Consider the following 20,510-nt stretch of genomic DNA (forward strand, 5'->3'; position numbering starts at 1 on the left):
CTTTCTTTCTCAATAACTTTCGTAATGTAGAGATGGTTCATTCCCATGCATAAGATGGAATTCTAAGTAACAAGGGTGACATGCATGCACCAATGTGCGTTTGTGTGAGTGCACGTGTGTCACTACCAGACTTGATTCTTAGGTTTCTATTTGGAAAATCCAGACACAAGCCGAATTACGAGCACGTCTAAAACTTATCCTAGCAGAAGCAAGGCACTTTTCCTTTTTCAAAAAAGAAGGATTCATCATTCTTTGAAGCATTCTAATATTTGTATTTGACATGGATCCCAAGCCACATCAATACGTCATGTTGACCCAGGTACCAGGGCAATTTGAAGGCACGCCTACAATGAAGAGCCTTTATGAATGACTGAATGCACCATCCATGGCTGAGTGAACCCCTAAGATCTACTTACAGGGCATACATAAATGCAAGTACCCAATGAATTACCATGAGTGGTGAAACATTTGATTGATGAAGGAGGAATCCAACCATAGTACTATTTTTCTAATATTTTAGGATGTCCACGATACAAATGGTATGCGCAAACATGGTTTTAAATTTTGTTTCGCAACAGTGTTTCGGTTTTCTAAAAAACTGAAACATTCAAAATATTAATAACATTTAAAAATGAAGTTTTTGGCAGGAGAACATAGTCAAAGGGGCATATGTCATCAGTATGAAAACATGGGCATATCAAATAAATATCATAACATGGGAAGCTGGTCTAAATGACCCAGTCTTATAGAGAAGTCTAGTATTCACCCACCTTCTGCAAAGTTGGCTGACTAGTGCTGATAGGATACCGCTTCTCTTCTTCATAATAAGCGTTGAACCCTGCGGTTTCCTTGATTTCTTCGAACGATGGCATGCTTCCAGGAGGAGGTATGCGACCACCTTTTATTGCAGTAAGTGCATCCTACAAATGTTTCCCAAAGAGTTACTTAAATATCTTCACCAAATAAGATTTCTAAAAGTCAAATTCCAGGAACAGTGGATCAATTTTTTATTTTTGATGTATAAAATCCACTTCAAAGGGAAAAAGCCAAACAAACAAGGAGGTCAAGGCAGCCTTACTAGAAAGAAAAGAAGTCTTCATTCTGTCAAACCAACTCCCATCCAAAAAGAAAACTCTTAGAATAGAAGTCTTCACGTTCTTCCAATAATTTATAACAAAAGATGTTACACATAAGACGCTTATGACTCGAATTACACATAGTGAACAGTTTTGTCAATAATTTAAGTCTAATGGTGACTACGCTGAATATGTATTGTTGGACTTTGTTTCATCAAGCTTAAACATTTCTCTTCCTGATTGGGGAATACATATAAATGGTGAAGGAATTAAACAATCCAAGGAATGGAAGGTAACATGTTCAAGCAATGCGAGTCCAAATTGAAAGCTCTCCATTGGTTGAGAGATGCTTTCTTGCTACAAAATCATTCCAAGGCTGTCCAACACATGCTTTGGCCAAAATGCTGAAACTCAGATATGACTTTTATATGTGCAGAAAAGAACTCAACAAATACTAAATTTCATGAAAAAACCCTTCTACTTGCTAGTTGTTATGAATTTAAGTTTTGTTAGAAGTAATTGAGATCGTTTGGTCAAGCTTAACTAAATGAGATGTTTAGTTGGGCAGAAATGACACAAAAAACTGAAGTGGCATGCCTTGGTTGTAATATTTAAGCTGCTTCCAGGTATCATTGTTTGGGAAAGTTTTGTGACAGCAACCATTACCCTCTTTCCTGGTGTACAAGCTGGAGTCTAGTCATAACCTTAGCTTTGTGGCAGCAATTTCTAATTAAACAAAAGGCTTAAACCGTGTATGAACAATGCATAACATTTTATTAAATGTATTTACTCATTGTAAACATCACCATTCAATACAAAGAAACTAACAAACCAAATTCAATGATCAATCTTGAAATGCAGAATAGGTCACCTAGAATCTTCAGGAGTGCAGTGATAAGGTAATCCAAAGACTAGAACAAAAACATCAAATCTTTTTTTTTTTTTGATAAGTAAAAAAAAAGATATTTCACCTGCATTGCTCGAATAGAGACTCCAAGCAAGGACAGTGGATACAACACAATTTTAAACCCAATTTCCTCAAGTTCCGTAGGAGTCAGTATTGGAGTTTTGCCCCCTCCTTCAAGCATGTTGGCCTACACAAGAACACAGAAACTATATTATTTAATCGCAGAATACTGAATTCTCCCAAACTAATAAAGTTCTAGAAACATGGAAAAATGTATTGGATTTCTACAAGATAGGCATTAACGACCGAATATACAAACATATCGAGTATAGAAAACAACACCACCACTTCAGATCAAACATGGAATAACAACCTCTCTCGCAGTCCCTCCTTCCAACCTCACCCGATCACATGCATCGAGATAAGTATCGGCAAACCTATATTTGTGGTAATACCATGTATTGGAGTAATCTATATGAAGTTCAATACCCATTCGTTTTTGTCTAAATCGCGACTTTTTCAAAAAGTCGTAATTTAATCACCATTCCTAAAAATCGCGATTTAATCACGACTTTTTGAAAAAGTTGGTGACTGTGGTGACTATGATTAGGAGGGATGAGTGCAACATCTTTCTTTGGGTAGAAGAACATATTCTTGTCATTCCACATGAAGGAATAAGTGTCTTTCTTGCCGTCATGATGCACATCTCTTTCATACTGCCATGGCCTACCCAAAAGTAAGTGAAATGCATCCATGGGGATCACATAACACTAAACCTTGTCTTGTAGGTGCCCATGCTGAAATGCACCAAACAATGCTTGTCAACTTGAGCCTCATTATCCTCTTGGAGCCAATAAAGCTTGTACGGATAAGGATGTGATTTTGTAGGAAGCTTCAATGTATCAACCACCAGTTGATGTAAGACATTCACAGTTTCCAAAGTCAATCAAGACATGACATACTTTGCCTCCAATGTTAGCCGTAGTTTGGAAGATTTTGTGTCTTAACCACTTCTCATCATAGGCCCTCGGGGTGTGAAACAGGTCCTTTTAACGACTAAAAGTGATTGCCCATCTTCGCCATAATACTCTTCTTGGTCTATGACATCAATTTCTTGTAATTCCTCATGGTCTTCAACCGGAGGATCATCAGTAGAACTCAATAAGGCAGCATTAATCTTCTTTTTGTTTGGATAATTTACAACCTTGTGTCCAAACTCTTGACATATGTTGCACTTCCCTCTAAAAGAAGCACTCTTCTCGTTGTTGTTTGTCCCTAAAGTAGCAACCTTTCGTGTAAGGGCAGCTGAAGTGTTGTGACCTTGGGGTTTGGAATAAGAGGAGGTCCAAGGAGTGTCACTCTTGGAAAATTGCAATTCAATCAGCCATGCCCTCTGGAAAGCTTCTGTAACGCTTGATGGCATGTATAGTAATTATGGGATTTGAATATTCTTCCTTAAACCACAAATGAAGTGAGATATCTATTGTCCCTTAGTTTCCATAAGAGTATTCTAAACAGACAATTTAGTGAACTCTGAATTATTAGCAGTCAATTTCTCCCACATGTTTATAGGAGTCTTGTCGTAGTATTTTTTTAGAGTCTTTTAGTTTCTTGAACCAGGCGGTAGATTATCACGAAAGCGAGTCATTGCATAATCAACACGTTTATCCTCTAGTACTCCCTTCAATTTGAAAATCTCCTCCGTTGTAATCATCCCATCAAGACATAACTTGGGTTCCATAGTCCCATGGAAGGTGGGCACCTCAAGTTTGAAAGTATTTTCCCACTTGTTTTCACGATAACAAAGGTCATTGTAGTGATGCTGAAAATGTTGCTTTTGTGTGGCGTTGTCATACTCCGAAAAAGCATTTAACTCCTCATGGTGAGTGTTTTCCAAATGGTAGATTTGGATAGTGGGGGGATAATTGTTGGCTGATTTTGGTGAATAGGAAAGGTCATATGAAAGTTGATGGTTTCAAGGTTAGTTTTGGTGTTTCAATAAGGTATAATGTTGGGTAAGTCCATGAACAACTTGGTTTGAAAGTGGTGGAACAAAGGGATTTTGTTGGGAAGGGAGGGTTGGGAGTTGGGAAATTCGATTTTGGCTATGGACGGTTTAGGGAGCAACTTAGGAATGGGAAGAGATACCTTTATCAGCAAATTGGGAAAGAAAATATAGACGTGTAGAGAGTTGTAAAACATCTTCAACTTGACAAATCCTCTATAGTGGTAGTTCTAATTCGGCCTTGACCACGGATTGAATTTCACTCCGACGTGATTTGAATCTCACATCAAGAGCTTGTTTCTGCCTTCGAAGTTCCTCCATCTCTCTGCCGTATTTGACTTGAATTTGCTTTAAATACACCTCCAATCTCACATCAATTGTTTGATGAACATTATCAAACCGAACAATAACTTCCACAAGTGCACTACGTACTTCTCCTTGCTTAATATGGTCTTGTGAGTCTCCCTTCAAAAGATCGTGACTCTTTGTACCCATCAGCATGATGAATAACAAAAGAGTATGGCTATGATACCAACTGGTGTAGGGTAGAATACCAAACCTAGAGTTTATGTCAAAAACCAGGTTCTAAAGTGAAATCCCAAGAACTAGGAGTAATGAAGAATCTCTATATTGAGCGAAACAAACTAGAAACTTCAATCTAGGTTTGAGATTGATGGAAATCAATCATAAACATTAAAATAAAGACTCAATATCGAACTCTTATGCTCAAAAAAAAAAAAAAAAACAAAACAAAACAAAGAAAGGGAAGACAAATCTTTTCTTTTTATCTTTTATTAATCAATCTTTAAAAAACTAACAACTGAATTTGCTTATTGGAGCTTTTTATATAGATAACTCTTTCATAACAACTTAGAAACCTTCTAACATAATAAAAAGTAACTTCTTAATCTATCTATAACATATTACTAACCGTCTAATCCTATTAGAACTCAATTTGCACACCTAAAAATACTTTTAAACTTATCAAAAAAAAAAAAAAAAACATTTCTAATTATAACCTAAAGAAAAAAAACGAACTTAGAAAAGCATAGAAACATAAAACAAATTAACAACTAAGTAGGAAAATAATCTTTCTAAAATTGAAATAAAAACAAATTAGGACGACTTATGCAACTTAAAAAAAAAATAGAAACTCAATAAAAGAAAGAGTCCTAAGAGAGTTGGACTAGTTCTTGCGGATCAGTCAAAGATTGGATCGAGTTGACTAAGTTGATCAAACTAGGTTGACTCAGTTTTACTAGTTGATTTAGTCAATGTTACTGATTTCTTGCTTTAACGCATCTTAATTCAATCATAGGCATTGAGATAAGTGCTGGCAAACCTATCTACAACAGGCATTATATATTTGCGGTAATACCATGTATTGGAGTAATCTATACGGAGTTCAATACCCATTAATTGGTGTCTATGAATGCATTTAAAAGCAATATACCAGTTTGGGGACTAGAGGAGTAACATTGCAAAACGCCTTCATCTCTTCCTTTGAAGTAAGTGCAGTGATGAAAATAACGTCAGCCCCAGCCTCAGCAAAGGCTTGCGACCTCCAAAGAGATTCCTTCAAGGATATAGCTTGTCGAGAATCAGTTCGTGCAATGATAACAATGTCAGAGCCACTCTCTTTTCGTGCATCAGTAGCTGCTTTTATGTTCATCACTGCTTGCTCCCTAGAAGCTACTTTTCTACCAGCAGTATGACCACAAGCTTTTGGTGATACCTTTTCAACAAAGCAAACATAGTAAGCACAAAGGACCTTCCAGTTGAAGAAATGTACAAAACACAATTTGCCAACACTTTAAAAAGGTTGACAAATCACGACTTCTACACCTTTTCGAAATTGTCATGTCAGAGGCATGCATCTTACATGATAACCGATGATAGAATTGGCAAGTTAAGACAACTTCTATGTCATATGGACTATGGATATAGTTACGGGTGTCAAAAACTAATAAGGAAAGAGTGTTGGAATACATCGTAAAATAAGATTCTTAGCTTGGTATTTTTTAAATAATTTAGAATAAATTAATTGCTTATACATAATACTAAGAATAATAAGATTAAGATGTGATATCATGTTATAAATATGCAATACTTGTAGATAAGAGAATAACACATATTCAATGTTGGTAAGAAGAATACTTCAATTGGAAAAATGATAATATTAACTTGTACATATATATAAAAATAAATAAATGTTGCATTAGAGTCTCTAATGTTTTGGAATACAACAAAAGTACTTCACCCTCTTAGAAGAGTCCACGCAACATAATTAGACCAAAAACTTCAATCCAAGTCTAAGTTTTTTGTTTCCCTCTTTTAGATTTTGCACAAAATCTAAAAAGAAAAAAAAGAAATACAGACATTTTGACCACTTCATAGAACACCATTTTCAGTGTAAAAGTTCTTCTTATGAAAAACAAATTAGAGATGTTTTTCAAGTAATAAAAGACTAGTACATTTTGCAAATTTGATTCTACACCTATCATTCTCATCCTTCGCACTTATGGGACACACCAAAGGAAGTAAAGAAAAACAGTTTGCAGTAAAGACAACCCAAATGGCCTTTATGTACGAAATGTGTATTAAAAAATACATCTCTGGAAAAGTATTTTTATCATAAATAAATATTTTTAGAAAAAATATAATCCAAAATGGAACCTTAGTTAAATATTAACAAGCTATTTTAAGTTAAACAAATACACAAAACATCTCTTTCTATATGAAATAGTCAATGTATTTTTTCATTATATTTCTTACTTTTTTTTTTTCAAAAAAAGGAGGTCAAGGTAAACCATCATGATTACAAAAACAGACTTTGACTTACAACAAGCATACTACTTCCCATCTCCAAACAGAGTCTTCAAAAAAGACACCTTCAAAATCCTTGTTAACTTACACAAAAAAAAAAAACAATCCTAAATTTTCTACAATCATCTCATAAATTGAAAGCTCTTTGCCTTGGAAGACTCTCCTATTCCTTTTTTTTTAATACCAAAATTTTATTTGCAGAGGACAAGTTCTTGAAAGGAAATGGACAAAGATAAGAAAACAAACAAAGCAAGAAACAAAAAAGAGAGAAAAGAAAAACAACTCCAACCCACTCCAAACAAGAGTCACCCACTACAAACAAGCTCCCACCTAAACAAGAAATCCTCAAAACGGTAATCTTGAAGTCTAAAAACTGTTTACACCAATAAAACAACAAAACCACACTCCTAAAGATGATCTCTTGTATAAAATGCTCCTTCCCTTCAAAGATTCGCCTATTTCTTTCTTTCCATAACACAAAGAAAAAGAAGAAAGGAACCGACGCATTTTTGAAGAGAAGGAACATACTATTTAGGAGATCATCTTTAGTATTGTGGGTTTGATTTTTAACTGGTGTAAGCAATTCTACGAGTCTAAGGGTTACCGCTTTGAGGATTTCTTGTTTAGGTGGAGCTTGTTAGTAGCAAATGGTTCCAGTTTAGAGGGGGTTTTTATTTGTTGTTGGGGTGGTGCTTGCTTTTTTGGGGTTGTGCTTGTTTTGTTTCTTTGCTCTTGTTTGTTGTTTCTTCTTTCGATTTTCCTCTTGAGGACTTCTTGTCCTCCATTAATAAAATTTTGGTTATAAAAACAAAAATAATAATAATAGAAAGAAGGAATCCTTCATCTAAAAACTTGGTCCTCAAAATAGTTTCCTTGACCTCTTTAGTGCTAGCTCGATACAAGTTAAGGCCTAAGGCAACAATTCTAAAGAAGCCTTTTTAATATTGCACTATATTAATATAAATAATATCAATTAATTATCTATAAAATAAAATTTTATTTACAAATCATTTCTTTTTAATATGCAAATCATCTTCAATAAATTCTAAGAAATTATTTAAAATTTATGTTCTCATTTTTAAAGATGCAAATCATGTTCAATAATAATAAGACTAATCCACTTAAAAACATGAAAAACCAAATTAAATCCAAAATAAGATTAAAAAAAAGTCTTCCTTTAACAATTCAAAATAGAGTCGTGCTGGGGTGACATTGGGATTTACGGCGATTCTCACATTTCTGACTTGGGGTGCACACATAACCATAGATATGTTTCCTTGAGATACAAGTAAAAAGCATCTACAGTTATGTCATGATTTTTAAACTCGGTATAGCGTCTCGTCTAGTTCAACTCTGATACTGAGTCGTCTCGGACGAGTTTTTCGATACGTTTGAGACGTCTCATGAGATAACTCAAAAAACATAACGTGAGACATAAAACTCGGTCAAAAAAATCACTTTGTGAGTTAGTCTCGTTCAGCTCTGATACCGAGTTAACTCGGATGATACGTCTCGGTCTCGGACGAGTTTAAAAACCGTGGTTATGTGTGCACCTCCGTGTCAGAAATGTGAGAATCACAATAAATCCCAATGTCATCCCAGCATTAGTGTTCAAAATAAGCTAACAAACAATAAATAATAAATAAATTTAATTAATTATGTGAAATTTAAACGAGAATAAGTAGATTAAAAAAAAGACGATAAAAATAGAAAGATCAATTGATTTTTCTTAATTAATCTAAATATTAATTTATCTTAATAAGAATGATCTCCTTGTGTTTCCATGCTCCAAACTAAATTAAATTTCTAGCTACCTCTTTAAGGTGTTTATAAAGAGAGATTATGTGTGTGTGAGAGAGAGAAGAGGAGCTTGTAGTGTGAGAGACGAGTTGAAAATTTAATAAAGAAGAAATTAGATGAAAATAATAATTTTTTGTAGACCTCCAATGTGGGTGGGATGTCGGAGTCAGTTTTTTTTAATTACTTTTTTAATGTATAAGGGGAGGGGGCCTTAAAACAACTTTAAAAAAAAAACATAAAAAAAAAAACCCTTGAAGTATTAACGTGGGTGTTGAGAATTTTTTGATTTTTGAATACTATCATTTTTCCAAAAAGAAATTTCCTTACTAAATTAGTAAGATTTTAAATCTTACTACGGGTTCTTGAGCTCAAACAGATTACCAAATTGGCAATTCAAAAACACAACCATCTAGATTTCATGGAAAAACTAAGATAAAGAAAAACAATTTTTTGGGGACTTGATCCACGGTTTTAAAATTAAAATTCAACATTTTTTTTTTAGTTTTTCAGAAAAATCAGAATTTTGTCCTCTACAACCCTGTGGCGTCAGATTATGCTTTTGTATGCCAACAGTTGAGCTCAACTACCCTTAGTAAGAGTTAAAATCTTACTAAGTCTAGTCCGAGCCTATTTTAATGGGATCCTTGAGCACTTACAATGTATTTTTAATTTTTTAGAAAACTTTCAAATGTGAGAGGGGGTGTTCCCAACTCAATTGGGCAAGAATTTTTTTTTTTTTTAAATGATTTATTTTGTGATTCAATACGTTTGGGGGACAAAATTTATTATAAATAATAACAAATACAATACCATTGTGAATTAGAAGAAATGCAAGTAATATAAGATGAAACCTGATCTTCAAGAAGAATGCCAGCGAAACCAGATTTAATAAACCCTGTTACAGTTCTCTTGACATTCATGGCATTTCCATACCCATTATCACCATCACCAATCACGGGGATCGACACCGCTTGTGTTATTTGATGGCCCTGAGCTACCATCTCTCCATAAGAAATGAGACCCATATCAGGCAACCCCAAATTAGCAGCCGCCATCGAAAATCCTGAAGAAGAGAAGTAACTTAATAAGAAACTACCAGAAGCACTAAGAAAAGGAAAAAAAAAAAAACCCCAGAAATTCGAATAATGAGTTATTTTAATACCACTAGTGAAACAGAAATCGAATCCTGCGTTCTCTATAAGCTTTGCACTGAGAGCATTGTAACAAGCAGGACCTAAGTGAATTCCTGGAGATTCGAGAAGGCGTCGAAGAGCTTTTGAAGGAGGATCTGAGATGTTTCTACCACCCAAGCAAGAAATTCTGGTGCTGTTGGAGCGGAAAACTTGGCGTTGGAGGGGTAAGACAGGTTTAAAATTTGAAGTTGGAGAGTGACTTCGTTGGTACTGGGGGAAGTGAATCAATTGAGGAGAGACGATGCAATCATGGATATGTATTAAGCGTCTCATCATGAATCAATCGATCGATCGGGCTCTCTGGAACAAGAAGAAATAGTTTGTGAGTGGGAGATGAAGAATAAAAACTTATCAGCTAGAGCATAATATGGCTGAGAGTGTAGGTACTAGGTAGGAGATGGAGGAAAAATAAAAGCTAGGGCTTAAAATGGTTGAAAGTGAGTGGGCTGTGGGCCTCAGATGGGGAAATTCTTTTAAGTTTTAGCATGCTCCCTCTTGGACGGGTTCAATGATTCAAGAGGTTGGATTTACTGCGATTTTTACATTGCTGACGCGGAGGTGCACGCATAACAGTAGATGTTTTTTATTCATATCGTGAGGAACCACTACATCTACGGTTATGTGCGCACCCCATATAAAAAATGTAAGAATTGTTGTAAATCCAATGTCTTCCGCAGCAACGGTACAACTCTAAAAAATAAACTAACCTCTGGAACCATATTTGTGTAGTTGTAGAAGACGCAAATAGAAGGGGACTCTTTTTAAAAGAGTTGTGATAATATGACACACTAACCATTATACTCCCTCTCACACACGCCACCATCACAGAATATCATTACCTTGGGATACATAAGAAAAATATTTATGATTACGTGTATCCCGAGATAAATAATGTATGATTTTGTGACGGAGGTGGTGTTAGGAAATCAGTACACTTCTTAAAAATCTTGGATTTTGCTTCTACAAATTAGAGTAACCTAATCATTCTTTCGGAGGGGGCTAATGGTTCAGGTAGGAAGGCCCTGTTTAATAATCTAGTAGAATTTTTGGAACTTTCGGAGCAATTTGACCGACAAGGTGAGGGGTTTTGAGACTACTCTTCTAGGGTCTTTATTGAAGGAAGCACCTCAAAGGGACAAAGTACAAATAGAGCTCCAAGGCGCCGGGGGCCAAGTTTCAGGTGGAACCCCCAATTAACACCCACAATCTGATGGTTGATACTGGGGCTTCGAGTGACAATTTCTTGATAGCAATCCTGTATCGTGGTTTCGGTATTTAGCCTAGGAGCATTATCTGTGAGGGGTCTAACCTAACCAACTAAAAAGAGCTTGAGGAAGAGATTTTCAAAAGTCTAAATGTGCGTTACAAAATGGTTTCATTGGGGGAGGGATGTTGAGTTTTGGCAGGGAAATCGACAGAACAGTTTAATTGGGTCTTATTGACTGGCTCGATTAATATGAGGGATAGCGTGCTCAACTTTTGAAAGTGGTGTGCTCAACCCAACAAATTATTGGGGTAATCGAAGGGAGGCAATACCTAGATTGATGTTTTGGGTTTGCCTTTGCATCCCTGGATTTTGAATGTTTTTAAGATGTTGAGCACACCGTTTGGAGGGCTGGTTAAGATTCACGAATCAATGATCAATTGAAGTAGACTTACGAAGTCGAGAACCCTTGTCGAAAAGTTTGATGTTAATATAGCAAGGGGGGTCAATGTTATTTATGGTCATTTGATTTACACTATCTCATTCGTAGTGGTTGGGCTAGGAGATTGTTCCAGTTTTCTTAGGTCGGATAAGGGTAAAGAGGTGGTAATGGAATCAGAAGTTATTTTGAGGGATAAGATGGCGATCATAGAAGGGTGGCGGTCTTGGGTTGTAGGATAGTCATCGAAGGTTTCAAGGTTGTCGGAGAAGATTGTAGATTAGGCTTTGGGGCAGCGTTCTCTTCTCAGCTCACAAGTCCAATCCCAATTTAAGCTTGTCTTTAACTCGCATAAAAAATTGTACGTAGATGCATTTGAATAGGTGTTACACATCAGATCTCTTCAAAAGATAGGTGATAGGCACACTGAATTTTCAGTATAGTTGTTTGTTGAAAGCACCTTTGGTATGCGTGTATGGATCCGATTTTCTCTGTTGGGAGTTGCCATCTAGTTTTATGGTCTAAGAATAAAAAATGACTCTAAATAGACAAGAAACAAATAATTGTAGGTACAAGGATCAGGTTACGGGATTGGAAGGTGTTAGGCACCAATCCCGCCCCGTGAAAATCAGTCTCTGTTCTTCCCAAAGATTTACATTACAAAAACGGCCTAAATCTAGAACAAAGATAAAAAAAAAAAATTACCTTTTATTTTTACCTAAGTGATTGTTACGATTTGTTCTCTTAGAAACTAGTGGTGAGCATTCCTCATGTGAATCTTCTCATTTTATCTTTATTTTTATATCTACTACTGATATTTGAAATGAAACTTTTTTCTTCTAGATCTAAATGTTTTTATGAATTTTGTGATATTTTTTAGGGTTTATGAATATTTTTAGGTCGAAAATTAGAGCTTGGGGTTAGGTAGGGGTGCACATGGTTCGGATTGGTTCGGATTTTGGCAAAATTGGAACCGAACCAAACATGATCAGTTCTACAACTTTGGAACCGAACCAATCCAATTACCCTATAGAACTGAACCAATCCAATCCAATCTTGGTTCGGATCGGTTCTTGGTTCTCAAATATAAAAATAAATTTTATGTTCTGAAATTTTTGGTATTCTAAAATTTCTGTTCGAATAAATTTCTATTCTGAAATTTCTGTTCGAAACGAACGAGAATGACGGCAGCAAGGGAGAGAGAGAGTTACCTCTGTGTTTTTCGACGAGGTGAGGTGAGTGAGGAAGATGACCGAGAATGGAACAGACGGCGGTGAGGTTTCAAGAGAGAGAGAGAGAGAGACCTCTGTGTTTTCCGAGGAGGTGAGCGAGGGAGACGACTGAGAATGGAACAGACGACGGCGAGGTTTCAAGAGAGAGAGAGAGACCTCTGTGTTTTCCGACGAGGTGAGCGAGGGAGACGACAGAGAATGGAATAGACGACTGCGAGGTTTCAAGAGAGAGAGAGAGAGAGACCTCTGTGTTTTCTGACGAGGTGAGTGAGGGAGACGACCGAGAATGGAACAACGGTGGCTAGGTTTTTGCGATTTTCAGACTTCCCCCAACTTCTACTAGAAAGAGAAGAGAGAAATAAAGAAAATAATTTTTTTTAAATCATTATATATATATATATATTTGTTTGGATTTCGGATTGGTTCGGTTTGTTATATCCTTAATCCGGAACCGAACCAAATTAACCGGATTTTTTTTTCTCGATTCGTACCTGAACCGTGGGTATGTTTAATCCAAACCAATCCAATCCAAAAGCTTCGGATTGGTTCGGTTCTCGGATTTACCTAATCCAATGTGCACCCCTAGGGTTAGGTATTGACTTGAGACTCCAAATTTAGGGTTTTGAGAAAGTTTTAGAAAGTTTTTGATATTTATTTTCCAAGGTTTCTCAAGATCTACGAGATTAAGTGGTAGAGTTTCTTTTTTAAAGAACTTTATTGATAAGATTATGATTTGATTAGGTCTCTTTTATAAAAGGTCTATCTATAACTAATTTGTTAAGTAGTTTAGATAAGATTTTAATTAGTTTTTATTTAGATTTTGATTTTTTGACTTACGTAAAATGAGTTTCTTTTTTTTTAATTTGAAGAACCCCCCCCAATGGAGGGTTCTTTATTAAATTATTTTGAATTCTTTAAGACCCTTAATAGAGGGTTCTTTATTAAATATAAGGTGGGCCCCACTTGAATAAATGGGTCGCCACTTCAAATTTGACACATGAGCTTAATTAATTGAATTTATTTGTTTAAAGATTTTAATTTGATTTATTAAGATTCCACCTTGCATTAATTAATATTTAAATTATTAATTTAAAATTTTTTAATTTTAGGATTTAAAAAATATTGTTTTACCCTCAAAGAGGACTTTTGAGTTCTGATGTCGATTTTTGACATTTTAGAATATTATGAAGTCAGTTTTTCGTATGGAATTCAATGAGAATATTGGTTTTTATCACTTATGGGTTTTGACATGAAATGATCGTAGACCCTATGAGGGGCATTTTTGTAATTTTATCGAATTTTGTAGAAATTGGTAAAATAGTTTATTTGATTTTAATTTATTGTTTTATGTGTTCGAAAGGATTGTCCTAAGCGTAACGTAACATCTAGGGATATTCTAGTGTCAAGGGTATTTTGGTAATTTGATCATTTTTTATGATTTTTCTCGTAAAACTTATTTTTTGTCTTGAAATTATGATTTCTATATTTTAGGTTATATTTTTCCAGCGTAGCGTGATTTTTAAAGTATGCTTACTTGAAATATCTCTTTTGAACTTTGAAAACACATCTAATAACAAATAAAATTTTAGAATATTCATCCATCATTGAGAATCGTTGCAATCAAGTTGACGAATTGATTAATCAGGCAACTAAAAAAATGAGGTGTCTACAGATGCTCCTCTTTGACAGAGGGTTGAAACAAACTAGATGGGAAATCTACTTTGGTAGATAATGCAATATTTGAATGCCAAAGTTAGTGACAGTTCATTTTGCAGCCTGATTCAACAATTCGTCGGGACATTCGGATCTCTGATGGTAAAATTCTCCCTGTACTAAAAGTTATTAGGTCTTCGAACGTATGCTCTATCTAAAGGTGTCAAATTCTTAAATTTTGAAAAATTCTCCATGACTAATGCAAACGTAATTAATGTGCACGTGTGTGCAATAGTCTAATGATGATTTTGAAAAAGTGCACTCCATTTTGCGCATTCATGATGGGAAGATAATGAATTTAAAAATGAAAAACTGAGTAAGATGACTAAGCAAAATTTACATAAAATCTTAGTAAAATTTGAGAAAATATGAATTAAAATTAAGTAAAACTGAACGAAATCTTAGCATAAACTTAATGTAATCTGAGTATAAAGTCTAAGCATAACTAAGCATAATCTGAGAATAACTGAACATAATCTGAGCATAAGGGCTGAGAATAACTGAACATAATCTGAGCAAAATCTGAGTAAGGTTTGAGTCAAATCTGAATAAAGTCTGAGCAAAATTTGAGAAAAATTTGAATAAGATCTGAGTAAAATTTAAAAAAATTTGAGCAACATCTGAGTGAGGTCTGATCAAAATCTTAGAGAAATCTAGTATAACTGAGCATAAATTAAATGTCCTACTCTACATACTCTAGGTGAAAGAATAATTGACTAGATTCTGGGAGTTCCATTCTGCCTATTCTGAGTGAAAGAGTAATGAACTATTTTCTGGAGTGTAGACACCTCATTTTTGCACTCGCCTGATAATCAACTCGTCAACCTGATTGCAACGGTTCCCAATGATGGATGATTATTTCAATGCTTTATTTTGTTACTAGATATGTTTCAGAAATTCGGATGAGGTATCTCAAATTAACAAAACTGTAGAAACCACACTACGCTAAGAAAATATAACCCAAAAAGCTTAGGGTGCGATTGATTGCGCTTCAAAACGCAAATTTACCGGCGTTTGCGTCAAAACGCGGGATTTTAATTTTATTTGAGTGTTTGATACAACGTTAAAACGCAGTGTTTTGATATTTTTAACGCAGTTTTACCATTTTTACCGCTGTTTTGAAAAGCGGGACAGAGGAGCTTTGCGCAACCGCGTTAAAACGCGATGATATGAAAAGACCGTTATGCCCTTCCACTTTTTTGTTATTTACATCCCTATCCGCGATTTTAACCTCATTCACATTTACCATTCGATTTCACAGTCGACTGATCTCATTGAAGACGACGACCAGCCGACCGATCTCATCGACGACGACGACCACCGAATCGCCGATCTAACTCTTTGACGACGACGACGACGCCGGTAACTTTGTTCAAACGAAACCCATCGACGACGACGCCGGTATCTTTGTTCAAACGAAACCCATCGACGACGACAACGCTAGCTTCGGTCAAACGAAACCCACCGACTTGAAAAACCCACCGTCGATCGACACCATTCATCTCTGTGAGCTCTCTCTCTCTCTATCTCATCGATTTCACTATCTATTTTTGACGAAATTGCTTATTAACAAAAAATTTTCTGTTAGGTTGTAATTTTTTGGTTGATTTTTATTAAAATAAATTTTTGTTAGAAATATTTGTGAATGATTGTTGTTCATTAACGCCTCTTAGAAATTTTTTTGTTAGAAATTGCATCGATTAATGCCTTTTAGAAATTTTTGTTAGAAACAAGCAATATTTGTTACGAAAGAAGAAAACATTTGGGATATTGAAATTGATTGGGCCTTTACAACGTTGGGATTTCAGTTTTGAGGATTGGAAATTTCTCCCCAATTCATTGAGAGTAATAGCTCACCTTAGAAAAAATTTCAGCTTTGGGGAGGATTTTCATGAATGGCGAGATCATGCCATGTCCACAGCTTTAGAAAAAATTTCAACTTTAATTTCAAAGCTTTTCTATTATTCTTTATGCTCATAATGCCTACGCCATGTTGACTAATACTACTATCTTTTAACCAATGAGATCATGCCATGTGGACTGTTGTAACTTTGTCATACATTTGTGGCTCATCCTACATTAGGAATCGAACTTATCTAATATTTTGATCCAACATTTATGGATTCTTTTATTCCAATACAATCCAACTGCAACAAGGATTGGAATATAATTAAACTTGAGGCTGCAAATGCTCCTTGTAAAGAGATTCCATTTTATAATATTTTTAATTATTAAAATATATTGACTTTTTAATATTTTTACTAATAATATGAAGTAGTGTTCATCGGCCAACTAGATCATTTATTAGCTAATGTGTCTTAATTAGTGGTTGTCTTTGGAGTTCTTTCCCTGTGTTTTACGTGTCTTGTTGTGCGTAACTTGATATCGGAAGGTTTTTTTACTTTATTTACTGTTTTCTTCTCTCTCTATCTCTCTATTTTTGTCTTTCTCTGTTTTTATAAAGGTAGTGTGGTGTAGTGTGATTTATACAAATTGAGGGACTACGTGGAATTCACAGAGTCTCATTTTTTTTAATTAATAAAGGTCTTAATTTTAATGGGTGGAGCAGCTTAGAGTTTACATTGGTAAGGAAATTATCATTTTGCCCTTTTTTTTTAACCTTTATAATTCTTCTGATCTAAGAAAGGTTGTTTACTTGAAAGTCAATGGAGTAAGGATAGGATGAACCTAGAACTAGTAGTTATAACTTATGGGTTATATGTATCACATTCATATTTTGTGGTCCATACTCCCTAACACCAAATAAATATAGCAAATTAAATTGATGGCACACTTTGACTTCAAGATGTTGAAGCAGCCGCTACTACACCGTCCAAAATTTTAAAAAATATTTTTCTTGACTAATAGCCATGAAAGAAGTCATGTTTTGCTCGGAGACTCTCAGTGCTTGCCATGTCAACCATATAGAAGTAGTTTTGTATTTTTATAAATCATAGTGCCATTCAATCCACGTGGGTACATGTGATTGGTGGATCCCAGATTTGAGCAAATGAAATTATTACACCTGTCTTGCATTTACATAATTTTAAAAGTTAAAAAAAAAATTATGCCTTTTGTTATGTTAGTAAAGCTAGCTTAACTCAAAAGAAAAGAAAAGAAAAATGCTACCATAGTTCATTTCCAATTCTGCCTTTTGTTACAATCTCATTTTTCACAAAGATGATCAATTTCCGAATAGGTAGATCTTTCGAGCTGTTGCTAGACTGATTAACAAGCAAGAAGCAACCAATTGTGCCAACCTTTGACTCAAAATTCTAATGGTCTCATGCACGATGAATCTATTTATTAGAAAAACCAACTAGTTTTGTTGAGGACACTGTTTACTCAATTAGTAATTGGCCTCCATATGGACCTAGAATATGACAAGTTGCAATCCATAGACCATATGGATCATCTATTTAAAAAACACATGACCATGTTGTTCTAAACATTAGTATTGTTATCCAAACTCTGTTAGAAACAAGCAAATTTGGTTAGAAATTGTATTTATTTGAAAAAATAACTTGGTTTTACTTATTTTAATTATGTCGATGAGAGTTATATAACTTTTTTATTTTTCAAAACTAATCTAAAGGGGTTTAAGAGATCATTTTCAAACTATGGCCACTAGTTATACCCAAAAATAAGCTTACTTTCTAGATTGAAGAGCAAGAAGCTTTACTAGTGTAATCAGTAAAATCCTAATATGGATTGAGAATTTCTCAAGTATATATCTTTCTCCTTCCATATGTTAAAAAATAATTATGATTGATTGTACATGTTTAATTTGAGTGCGAGTTGTTCTAAGTTCTCCTTCTTTAAATTGTAGATTTTCTTACATTTATTGTATGTATCGTTCATGCACTAGTAGAGCTAAACCAATTCCCTGTGTATTGGATCCAAACCACAATTGGTTTTCCTTATAATATATATGTCTTCTCTAGAGTCCAACGTTGTTGGATAATGTTGAAGTATCTTGTTGGATAATGGTTTTGTTATAGAAGGATGAGCTCTTCCAACCCCCAAAGGATAAGGCATGGATGATGTATGAACTCTTCTAACCCCTTGGGATAAGGCGTTGAATCTGTTATTTGAATCTTGTATTGATACACATTGACTTGTTCTTTGGTACATGGATTAAACTTTCTTCTTAGTAATTTTAAAATTCAATGCAATCTGTTTCTAAGTTCAGTATGATTTTAAACAATTGAAATCCAATTGTTTCACTCTCATTATCTCAATGACTACCGTGAGACTGAGAATACACACACACACACACAACACACATACAACAATTACTGTGTTTTGTATAGTCAAAGATTGAGAACACAGGGCTCCCTCACCGTGGGACTGAGAACTGTGCATTCTTCCGGCTATCTATATGATAACCTGACATTGCCTCCTGGTTTCTCTCTTTGATTATACACTGTGCAAAAATTGTAGGTTGAGATGGTGTAAGTAATCAAATAATTTACATGATTAATAGAAATAGACCATTTAATATTCTGTTCTACTGTCGTCTCTTGTTATTACCATTGGCAGATGGAAGATAACAATTCAAAGAATGCAAAAGCAGATTGGACACCCAAACAACATGAAGTTTGGGTCGAGATTTGCTATGAATTAGTTAAGAAGGGAGGAGACACTTGACAAGATCAGTTATGAATTTTTGGTCAAGGAGTTTAATAAAAGAACTAATGTTTATTATGATAGAGGACAAATGAAGAACAAGTAGGATAAATAAAAAAGCATTTGGGGACATTGGAATAAGATTTGCACAAATACTAGCGTCTCTTATGATGTTGAGAATGGCATATTAGATGCAAGTGATGAGTGGTGGGATGGGTGGTTAGAGGTACATTTCTTGTTAATTTTTCATTTTATTTATTTTAAGATTTTTGTCTATCCCACTTGTTGTAAAATAGGGTTTTTTATTTTTTATAGCATCATCCAAAAGATGCAATATTTCGAAAGCAACCTCTGAAGTTTGCGAAACAATTGGATTTCATCTTTGGAGGGACATATGCCACTGGTAGCCGGATGTGGTCACCTGCATCTGGTACAATGCCATCTGCATCAGTACCTCAGGATGAGAATCTAGATGAGGATGATCTAGATGATGTCATGCCAACCCAGCATCCAGAGTCTCAGACACCTCTACAGGAGACTCCTGATGATGCTGATGAGTTTGAGGATGATGCTACTCCTATTGTACCCTCACCCACAACCCACGTTCGACGCAGAAGTGGAGATACTCTACTACCTCAAAGTCGTAGGCAGAAGACGACCACTGCTAGGCAAATTGGCCAGTCATTGGAGATGCTCGCAAATACAGTCCACAGTCAGATATCCGCTTCTACCAATCCCACTGTAATTAAGAAAGGCAGTATTCAAGAGTTAATCGAGCTCTTAGACCAGCTACCAAATGTACCTACCAATAGTGATCTCTATCGTTATGCATTGAAGATGTTTATAAAGAACAAACAATTCAGAGAGGTTTTTTGTGCATTACGATCAGCAGATGTTCGTCTTAAGTGGTTGAAGGGCGAGATGTCTGATTTTATGGCTGGAAAAGGCATTTAGACTTGTTTTATATGTAACTAAAATATTTTTTTGGGTTTTATGATGCACTTATAGAGTGCAATATACATTGGTTATTTTTGGCTGTTAGATGGATATTGTACATATTATATTTTTGGCTATTAGATGGATATTGTATATATTATATTTTTGGCTGTTAGATGGATATTGTGATTAATATTTCTATTAGATGGATATTTTTATTTGTTGTTAGATAGATATATACTACTAATATGAATTCATAAGCAGGTCATGGATTCAGATGTTGATACGATGAATACTATCGATTCAGCTGATACGGCTGATACTATCGATTCAAATGATGATTCCACCAATACTGTCGACTCAAGTGTTTTAAGTATGGCCGCTACAGGAGGCGTCCTAGGTTCTTCATTTTATTACGAGAATTTTTTACATAGGGAGCCACATAATAATAGTCAGTTAAAGGGGATTGATTTTGTGCGGGAGACACTGGATGATAATCGTGCGACGTGTCATTCATTATTTAGAATGGAACGACACGTATTTCTGAATC

The 20,510-nt window shown here is 35.0% G+C and overlaps 1 protein-coding gene across 1 annotated transcript; it reads right to left on the bottom strand.

Moving 5' to 3' along the window:
* Positions 1-606: 606 nt before the first annotated feature.
* Positions 607-10,240, bottom strand: LOC147396571 (uncharacterized). Its single transcript, XM_086451449.1, has 5 exons — positions 9,777-10,240; positions 9,466-9,677; positions 5,442-5,723; positions 2,048-2,170; positions 607-920 (listed from the first exon to the last, which is right to left on the bottom strand). Exons 1-5 carry the CDS (start codon positions 10,081-10,083, stop codon positions 756-758), a joined length of 1,089 nt encoding a protein of 362 aa, XP_086307575.1. The 5' UTR covers positions 10,084-10,240; the 3' UTR covers positions 607-755.
* Positions 10,241-20,510: the final 10,270 nt, after the last annotated feature.

This window comes from Akebia trifoliata, chromosome 8 (genome assembly GCF_017979445.1).
Source record: "Akebia trifoliata isolate Shusen 1 chromosome 8, ASM1797944v1, whole genome shotgun sequence".
Lineage (NCBI taxonomy): Eukaryota > Viridiplantae > Streptophyta > Magnoliopsida > Ranunculales > Lardizabalaceae > Akebia > Akebia trifoliata.